Below are 9,801 nucleotides of genomic sequence, written 5' to 3' on the forward strand. Positions count from 1 at the left end.
AACCTGGCATGAGCCCACAATCAAATCGGAAACAACTACTTGGCCAGCAGTCAACTTTAAAAAAACACATGACCTCACATGAGCCCGCCATATGGTAAAGTGATACTGGTCAGCGCATACCTTGTTTTCACAGGTGTCAACTGACCATAACACGGATGTCAAATATCAAAGGCGTATACTGTAAACCAAGACTTAGTATTAGCTGGAGTATGCCCGCCATGTTCCCGACGTCTTCGTCGGGCGCTAGTGCCCACGATCCATGCCGCTAGCCGTGTTGACCAAGAAAAAAGAGTTGTATGGGTTTCTATTTCCATGCATGCATGTGGTTCTGTTCCTATCGTTATCCTGATCCGCTTGGCGGCCCATTGAGCCGCCGAAACTCCGCTAATATAGCCGTCATCTTGAAACAAAGTCCAACATCTCAGGTCTAATAACGTTTTTCTTAATACGTTGGTAGTTTTTGTCTTTACATCAAGACAGTCTACTGTCGCCAGGAACTTCATCTCTCGATATTAGAATCCCATCTCTTTCACGAATTGAAAACAGGATGAAGTGCAAACCAACGGCCACGTTACTCTCGTATGGCCGCCATCTTCAAACGAAGTGTAATTTTTTGTTCTAATGACACGTAATGTAGTAGCTTGGTAGTTTTTATGTGGATATCAAGATATAAAAATATCACGTAAAAGTTCATCTCTCGATGGTAGAATTCATCTCTTCAACGGGTGAAACAAAGAATGATGTCAAACATCGGCCACGTTAGCGTAATATGGCCGCCATCTTGAAATTTTCTTGTCTAATAAATTTTTATGTAGTTAGCTTTGTTGTTTTTGTGTAGATATCAAGATAATATATAGAATTAGCCAAGTCTAAAAGCTAGCACACGATAAGCGAGAATTTTGATTTGAGTTTTGCAAGGTTGTTGAGGTTTTGTGAGGTTTTCTGTTTATATTGTTTGGCCTTCTGTTTTAAGTTTGAATGATCTTAAACTACAAACGCAGCCCCGCCACGACCTAAAAGCAGTGAAAAACATTTGTATGCAAGAAAAAATTATACTTAAGTTTAGTTTTAATCCTGGGTTAGAGTTAACCACCTGGAACAACCTGGCCCTGATCGTCGCCCTAATTACAACAAATAAACCTGACATGAGCCCGCGATCCTATCTAAAGCTAGCATTTGGTCAGCGATCAACCTGAAAAAAACACATGACCTCGATGAGTTTTTAACCTGAACCCGCGATATGGTCACCGGATACTGGTCAGCAAATAGCTTGCTTTGACAGGTGTCAATTGAACATATTATGTATGTCCAATATCAAAGACATGCTGTAAACCACAGACCGCATACTTGGTATTAGCTGGATGGCCGCCATGTTGTGCGACGTCGTCGTCGTCGTTGGGCGCATGCGCCCCCGATTAATGGCGCTAGCCAGATTGACCATGAAAAAAGAGTTACATGGGTTTCTATTTTTATGCATGCACGTGGTTCTGTTCCTATAGTTCTGGTGCTCCGCTTGGCTGCCCTTCGGGCCGCCGAAGCTCCGCTATAAATTTCTGTATATGATAAAAGGTGACTTGCAAATAGAGGTAATTTGTTTGTCTATGAGGACCAAATTATCGAACAAAACGCCGATGTTCTTTACAGACTTTGATGCAGTTATCAATTCAGTACCAGCATAGATGGAGTTGAGCATGGTTGGCAACAGATAACCTGCATTTAGAACAAGGAGTTCTGTTTTATCATTATTTAACTTCAATTTGTTTGTTGTCATCCACCGTTCGATATCTTTACAACTCGATACGAGACTTGGAGTATTCTGGTTCACCATTTGCTGAAGGGCGGAAAGGCATATAGATCTGTGAATCATCTACATAATAATGATAGGCCATGTTGTGCTGCTTGACTACTCCAGCGAGTAAATAATAATAATAATAATAATAATAATAATAATAACTTTATTTAAGTGTGGAATGTATTTAACACTATTGTGCTAATTGGGGACACTGTAAATAAGTAACCAAATATTGCAAATAGAAAATAAACTATTAAGAATCCCAACTGGTGGGAGGCTGACCAGTTGGCTATTTACACAACGCAGTCGAGGAGTTGAACTCGGGACTACCGAGAACAAATCCAGATAGCAGTAGGGTGATGGATTTGAACCATGGACCTCCAGATTTCAAATCCAGCGCCCTAAACCACTCGGCCACGCTGCCTCCCTAGAGCAGTATACATGGAGTACAGCATAGGTCCTAGAACCGAACCCTTTTTAACACCGCACGTGAGACCTCTGCTTGAAGATGGCTCATTATCAACGCACACAAATTGACTTCTATCCGATAGGTATGATCTTCAACATGCCAGCGCCTTGCCCTTGATGCCATAGTAATCACTAAGTCTGCCAAGTAGGATACTGTAGTCAACGGTATATCGAACGCAGCGGAAAGTAAGTAAGTAAGTAAAGTAAGTAAGTAAGTAAGAGCTTTATTTTAGTGTCAATGTATTTAGCCCATATGGGCTAATTGGGGACACTGTATTAACTCTACCGAAAATTTTCATTAATCAAAGATCTAATAGAACGAGTATAACGCAATGACCGTCGTCTATGGCGCGGAGGATATCAGGTGAACAGGGGCCGGCGCTGTGTCGATTGAGATAGGTCTAAAGCTCGCGTAAAGTTCGTGGTCGAGGTAATCTTTCTTTATGATTGGAGTAAGGACTGCTTTTTTAATTTTCCTTGGGACAGTAGAACTGTCAAGAGATAAATTCGTGATTTGCAAAAGAGACGAGAACCAACTTATATGGGTTATTAACTAAGCTTGTACGGTCAAGATGGCTTGATAATGGTCAAGTTCTTTTTTGCGTGTTTATGGACCGAGACTGTTGAACTGGCGCGAGGAAGAAAATTTATTGTGGACAATAAAGACAACAGAGTGTTTTTGTCTCGGAAATATCGGTCTGATAGTTGCCCCTTGGAAATTTGATGTTCTTAAAACTAGCATATTTGCCCTCGAAACTTCGCTTCTCGAGCAAATATTTGTTTTAAGAACGTCAAATTTCCGCGAGGCAACTATCAGCCGATAGTTCCTCGACAGAAACACTCTAACGCTGTCAGCGGGAAAAGAAAAGAGGCCTTCAAGACGCACATCAAATTACAGTATTCAACCTACAGATTGCAGGAAGGCATTGCTATGAGCCAGAGTTGTTACTACTGCGTTTTATCCTTGTGTCCATCGCGTTCTCTCTGTTTACACTTTAAGCTTCTAAATAAACTGTTCTTTTTCTTTGCCTTGACGTTCAATCCCATGAGATCACCGCACACTCTAATCAAGATCTTTGTTTTCTTTTTCTTTTTTAACTTTTTCTTTGGTTTAAGCAGCGGAAAAGGCCATAGTACCGGCCAATGGTGAGGATAAGTCTGAGGCCATGTAACAGGAAAAACAGGAGGCGATGACGTAATTGGTATGCACTTGCCGATTCCAAAGTGATCGCTACATAACATCTTGTCACAGCATTCCCAGTTTTGATGACACATGCCGTTTTCCTGTACGCACCAGCGAAGAAACTGGGATAAGAAGATAATATTAGTAGTTGTCCGTTTAAATTTGGTGTTTAAAACAGCTCTCATTGACGTAAATGCTTTTAAACACTGTTTTAAGTTAAAGGAGCTCATTCACGGTGTTTTGTGTTACTTTGGCAACGCACCAAACTACCTTTAAACTAGAGTAACCCTGAAAATAGCAAGTAGTTTACTAAGACTGAAAAACGTCAAAGACATAATAACGAATCAAAAAGGAACGAGGGTGGTTAAGGATGGAGAAGGTTAACACGGATTACAAATGAAGAACTTGAAAAATTAAGGCTAAACTTTTCAAGATGCGGAAAGCGTGACGTTGTTCTTTTAACTTGTGTCCCATTTGAGATTTTTTGGAAGTTCTGAGGGAGTCGACAGAGGGTGCCATGTTGCACAAGATGTACTATGGAGATGGCTTCAACCCAACCATACGAGCCGTATGTCATGTACTGTTATGATCTGTGACGTTTTTCGTCGAATTCAAAACTCTCCTTAATTAATATTGTGGGATTTATTAATTCACACACTGAGAACCAAAACAAAGCAGCCTTAAGAGTTTCTATACTTTTTTCTCCATACCAGGTCGTTGTTGTACTTTGTAATTGTTGAACCTGATTCCAATTCATCAAAGAAAAAAAAAGGACAGCAGAACAGAAACATGAGCTCTATAAACGTCACAAATAAACATGCACAGGCACTCATTTATAATTTTCTATCAAGATCATCTCAGGTTGTCTTGGACTTTCAATATCGTTTCTACAATTTTCCTCCAACTAAAATACAGATGGGAGGGTGAAGCAAGACCCTGGAAGTGACATTCGTCGTTTAGATTCAAAGTGGAAAGTACCAGCAAGCAAAACTAATCATATAATTAAGATTATTAAAAACTTCATCATTGGACAGCGCAATTCAAGAGTTCTCATTGGCTTAGCCATCATTGTATATGAGTCATTATACCATGCCCTGCAAATACGGTAAGCGTACGTGTAATTTTGGAGGGCGTTTTTATTTTTATTTTAGTTTAGTTTTCTATATTTTGGGGGCGTTTTCAATAAGACAATTATTCCACTCGCGCTGCCCTCGCGCTTGTTGGACATGATATGATTATCGGTAGCCGACTCGGAGCTACCCGCAATCTATCATCTCATAATCCAACACGAAGCGTAAGTGGAATAATTGTTAAATATTCTTACCTGCGATTGGCTATAAACTTCAGCAAAAGGCACCAAGAAAGAGACGCAGAAAAACAAGAAATTCCTCGCTGCCATTCTAAAATATAAAAATCCGTGATCAATCGTACAACAAGTGCAGCTCAAGTATATGTTAACCATTTTGTATTCATCGAACTGATCAGTTCGACTTAATCGTATAGCTTTAAATTCTTACATTTGCGGTGGTGAAGCCGCCCTTAATTGTGTCTCAGCTTCCATCATCTGTAGCTGTGATTGTCAACAACAAGTCCGTGAGGTGGTGACCGCCAGAACTGTTCAATATCTACTCACCATAACGCTATGTTAAAAATTGACTAAACCGATGTGGTTTCTGTTACCTGCCTGTCTCTTTCAACAAGTTGGCGATCCAACTCGACAAAACGTATACTAAATAAGTCAAACTTACTGAGCTTATGTATATTGTACAGCAACCTTTCACTAACCTGAACTGTCATAAATGTAAATTACTATATAGTCACCGTACCTCAATCAATTGAGTGGCTTGGGGGAGTGATGCAATCTTCAAGAACACGACCAAACCGGGTTACGATTCCAGGTAGCGAGGTCAACTCTGACCTCTACTACCTGATGTTTCCACGTTTCATCTTGTACCAGCGATAGGAAATTCTGGTACCAAGAGTGGATAAAGAGTAAGACAGTCTGTCGATTCTCTCACCCTTCATCTCGCTTGTTTATACCTAAGGCCCCATCCACACTTCATTCAACTTCTACGGTTAGGCCTACCGTCCACACTAACACGTCACGAAAACGGAGCTTTTCGAAAATACTCTTTAAACCGGAGAAATTTGGAACCGCTGGCTTTGCCTTTTATTGTGAACGGAAAACGTTTTGAAAACGGATCTTTTCGAAACACTAACGTGACGATAACTTGATGCCATTTCCCTGCCCGCATTTTCCTCAAACACAGATCCAAAATGACCAGTGATTGCTGCGTTTTCAAATTTCTCCGGCTTAGTGTGGACCGAAAACATTTGATGCTTTTTCAAAGTGTAAACTTCGCTTACAATTTCTCAGACTTAGTTAGACGGGGCGTAAGAATTGAACGCTTGACATTCATTTACATTCAAATGTAGAGACCTCAAATTGATAATGTTTACAGGCAATGCGTGCATTTCTGCATATGTGTTTTGTAGTATCACTCGAGTAATGTTTGAATGTACGTCGTCTTTCTGTTTCACTCGTGTGCTTGTTTCAATATGCGGGAGATCGAAAGTTCGATATTCAATTAACTGTAAGGAATCAGTTTTTATCTTAAAGGACGCTTAACGTCGCAGATGCTCAAATAAATTTACATTTATTATTAGAGTCGTACACGTGAGAACAATTTTCATTTTTCCCTGGTCTTCAAAAAGTCTGTTTTTCTTGTCATTAACCCGCACCACGTCACGCTTTGGAAGAAACAGTTTTCTATCTTTTATTCCACGTGATTTATCACTGTCGTTCTCTTTATTGCTACCAAATAAAGGAGTAGGAAAATCGAGACATATCATATCACCACTTTTTGCTTCGTAACCCGGGTTTCGTAAGTGGAAAATTGCTAAAACGTAAGGTGCTGAAACCGGATGGAACCGGGATGAAATTTCAGTCTTCCCTAAGGAAATGAAATTCGCCTTGTAAGTGGCCCTTCGCTGAAATGATCAGAGTATGCGTTTTCTCCTTATTAGGGAAAGTGCCTCTCGCCTTTCCTTCAGCTTATTCTAACAAAAGGCAAGTTCTCTGGTGTACGTAGTGATCAGTAATCAGTTGAAGTAGAGTACTGTACAGTGATGACGAGATGGAAAAACAAGCATTAACTGCCTTTCACCGCTGTCTCATCTATCTTCTGATTTGTTTTGTGGGCATCCTGGCAGGTGCGACACTTTTCCTTGATACGGCAGAAATGATATAATACTTTATATGTAATTTTGTACACCAAATATAGACAAAAAGAAAAGACCCTCATCTTGCTATCATTTTCAACTTCTCGATCGAGTGGTATCTTGCTTGTGTTTTAGGTCTTAGCATTACCTAAAACAATTTGTTAGGTCGCTTGGTTTAAATTGACATTCTTCAGCTCTACTTATCCGTTCACTGATATTACTCGCAGTTTAGCAATTTACGCTGCTTTTCAGTTATAGTTCCCGAATGAACAGCTGTAGGTAGATTTGAACATGCATATCATGGCCGGCTTGCAAATTAAGATCCGACTAGGTGTCTCAAGTTAACAAATTTCATGTTCCACGGAAGTTAAGCGTTGTTAAGTGTTGTAAGAGATTCTGATACGGCACTGGATGTCGCGCAGAGCTTCACACTTCCTAAAATAACTAAAAATATACCTACACACTTTGGGAAGATAATTATACTGCTTTGGCATATCTGGGAATCTGGTGTGGCTCAGTAATGAAATGTGAAAAGTGAACTGATCAACATGACACGGGCGTGGGACAAAGAAAAAATCTGAGTCCCCGACAGAAATCGAACCCATGACCTCCCGAACACCGGGCAGGCGCTCTATCATTGATAAGCTCACATTGGGGAGAAATCGTAGATGAAAGTAAAAAGTAGGATGCCTGCAATTTCGACCTTAAGGATGTATGGCAAAATCGAAATTACTATGAAATGCACGAGATAATAATTTAAAATGAAATAATATCGGAATAACGATGTCACACAAAATGGTGAGAAAGAGAAGGTTCAAAATCCGTAATTTTAAGATTTAAAATAGAGGGGTTCACCGAGAGCTCCTACCTTAGTACAGAGTTTAATTATGAAACTTCTTGAAATTAAATAAAAATGATTTGGTTTGCAGTTGTATTTGTCTGTGATTGCTTTGGTGAAGATAACCCTTTCAAAGGACTGTAACCGCTGACAGACGTTTCGATTAAGGCACAGGTTGTCGTAGGTGACTTCCGGTCAGATTGTCGAAACTTCAATTATCAACAACTCTTTCGTGCAGAACTACTCTCATATCAAACCGTTTACGTATTGAGTAGCATTTATTTTCTGTAGTATCTAAAAATCGAATAACTGAACATCGCCGGCCCAACTGCCATTTCAGTACTGTAGTCTGTAATTTCGAGGCAGGGCATCTATATATGTTGCTCAGTGTTTTTTTAAACTTGTTCTTTTTCTACCACAGTTATTCCTCCAAGAACTAATAGTGTTTACGTCTCCCAAGCCAACGGAACCGACGGTCCGACCTGTGGCAGCCAGGACGCCCCTTGTATGACATTGGTGCATTCATTATTACACGTTGTCAACAAAGGATCACTCTTCTTGGATGGAACAGGCACCAGTAAACACCCCTACACATGCAACTCATCTACGCCCGTTTTGAAGATAAGTTTAACCATTTCCAGCTGGTTGGCAAAAGGTCCACAAGCGAACGTTTCGTGTGAGATTTCGTTTCAATGGCCCTCACAAAACGCCCCTACACCATTTCCAGGGTCTCCTTTCAGCTCGGTTAACTCGGAGGTGACAGAACTGCGAGTCGCTTTAAAGAACTTGTCATTTGTTAAACTCGGACGTGACAGATGTGGTGTTCGATGTTTCGGATTTTGCTCTGTTGAAGTTTCGGGCAGCACCTTTTCCCACTGTGACACAGCTCTGTTCTTGCAGTCGAACTGGAGCGGTGTCTATAGTTGGTCGCTCTATCTGAATGTCAGCAACACCACATTCTACAGCAATGGGGCAGCCATCGATGTTGGAAGTGCAGGGCCCGTGGTAATATCCATTGCTCATTCTAATTTCCGTCGCAATAAGCCGCAGCCGGTTATAAAAATCAGTACCCTCAACGCGGACAGTGATACACAAATTCAAATTCACATTCACGACTGCGTCTTCCAAGAAAACGCTAATGCAAGATTTTCCCTGTCTTAACCAGACTTTCTGAATGGGGTGACGGCTATTTGATAGCCATCCTTTCCCGCCAGTCAAAATCAGTTGGAGTCGTAAATTTCTGCAGAAGTAATTTTTTTTCTAACGTTGGAGGTGCCATTTACGTAAATGGTTGTTTTGACTCGTCGTTTGAAAACCTTTCAATGGATGACACATTAACAAGTGCACTGAGAGTTATTAACAACCTCGCGTGTTCCAGAAGGATTACAGTCCAAATGAAACATTGCCTGATAAATGGAACACTCAGGGATAGAGATCCTTATCCTATGCTTGCTATGACGTCAGAGCAGGTCACAATGTCAATGGATAACGTGACGATGCAATCTAACAAGGGTTATGCATTTTACTTTTCTGCCAAAAAAGGAACTCTGCGCATGAACAATTCAATTTTTGTAAATAACTCCGCTACAAATTTTTATAAGAACTTGTTCGCAATTTCAAGGAATCCGGAAAGTAACGATGGACTGATTGATCTACCCGGGATTCCTATAGAGAAGCAAATCTTCAGAGCAGACGATCTGGTAGAAGTGGATTTTCAAAATACAATATTTTTGAAAAACAGAGGACTTGCGTCGATAATTAGGCTATGGCAGACTTCGACCAGATTTTTAAATGTAACTTTCAAAGATAACATTGTTGAGGGGCGAGGCGGCGATATTTCTATTGGCAACAATAATACGGTTTCTCTCCGCAGCAGTCGATTTACACGAGCTCATCAGCTTCACTGTTATTACCCATCCGCCTTTCTTTATTCTGATCTTGAATCACACTCATCTCTCAGTATCCACAATTCAAGTTTTGAACCAAATTCTAGTAAGTTTGAATTATCGACGATATTGGATCTGAGGTCCGGGATAAAAATTAGTACAGACGACACGTCCAATATAACGTGCCTGTTCGATCGAGTTCTGCAAAGCACGACAAACGTAACAACAGACGCTGCAAACCTTACAAAGGACGATTACAAAGCCAGTTGTAAGAGATGCCAAGCTGGATTTTATAGCCTGGAAAGAGTTTTCTTCATCACAGATGCTGCAGTTAATACGGACGGATGCCTTCCTTGTCCCTACGGAGGAAACTGCTCCCACGGCATCGTTGCAAGACCAAACTTCTGGGGTT

General features: G+C 40.6%; 1 protein-coding gene and 1 pseudogene across 5 annotated transcripts in view; one reads left to right on the forward strand and one right to left on the reverse strand.

Annotated features, from left to right (window-relative positions):
- Positions 1-1,862: 1,862 nt before the first annotated feature.
- On the reverse strand, positions 1,863-5,800 carry LOC145469264 (uncharacterized). 4 transcript variants are annotated; one of them, XM_081452962.1, is made up of 3 exons: positions 5,270-5,800; positions 4,768-4,843; positions 1,863-3,565 (listed from the first exon to the last, which is right to left on the reverse strand). In XM_081452962.1, the coding sequence occupies exons 2-3, from the start codon at positions 4,840-4,842 to the stop codon at positions 3,209-3,211; spliced, it is 432 nt and encodes a 143-aa protein (XP_081309088.1). In that variant the 5' UTR covers position 4,843; positions 5,270-5,800; the 3' UTR covers positions 1,863-3,208. The 4 variants fall into 4 exon arrangements, with proteins under 4 accessions (XP_081309088.1, XP_081309093.1, XP_081309082.1 ...); XM_081452967.1 differs by lacking the exon at positions 5,270-5,800 and adding an exon at positions 5,192-5,229; XM_081452956.1 differs by lacking the exon at positions 5,270-5,800 and adding an exon at positions 4,961-5,222.
- A 386-nt stretch (positions 5,801-6,186) lies between these two features.
- The window catches only part of LOC145478979 (uncharacterized), a 5,165-nt pseudogene continuing 1,550 nt past the window's right edge, over positions 6,187-9,801 (forward strand). Inside the window, exons 1-2 of the transcript XR_014048352.1 lie at positions 6,187-6,656; positions 7,925-9,801. The exon at positions 7,925-9,801 is cut by the window's right edge and continues 1,550 nt beyond it. The product of XR_014048352.1 is annotated as an uncharacterized LOC145478979 (transcript). The remainder of the gene's footprint in view (positions 6,657-7,924) is intronic.

The sequence above is a fragment of the Orbicella franksi genome, chromosome 2, assembly GCF_964199315.1.
Source record: "Orbicella franksi chromosome 2, jaOrbFran1.1, whole genome shotgun sequence".
Classification (NCBI taxonomy): domain Eukaryota; kingdom Metazoa; phylum Cnidaria; class Anthozoa; order Scleractinia; family Merulinidae; genus Orbicella; species Orbicella franksi.

What these genes read in the sequence shown, in the direction of transcription:
- LOC145469264 (XM_081452950.1), bottom strand. Translation starts at nt 4,905, where the DNA reads ATGGTTAACATATACTTGAGCTGCACTTGTTGTACGATTGATCACGGA. An exon ending in AAGTTTATAGCCAATCGCAG is followed by an intron (nt 3,566 to 4,767) that starts GTAAGAATATTT and finishes TTCTTATCCCAG; the next exon opens with TTTCTTCGCTGGTGCGTACA.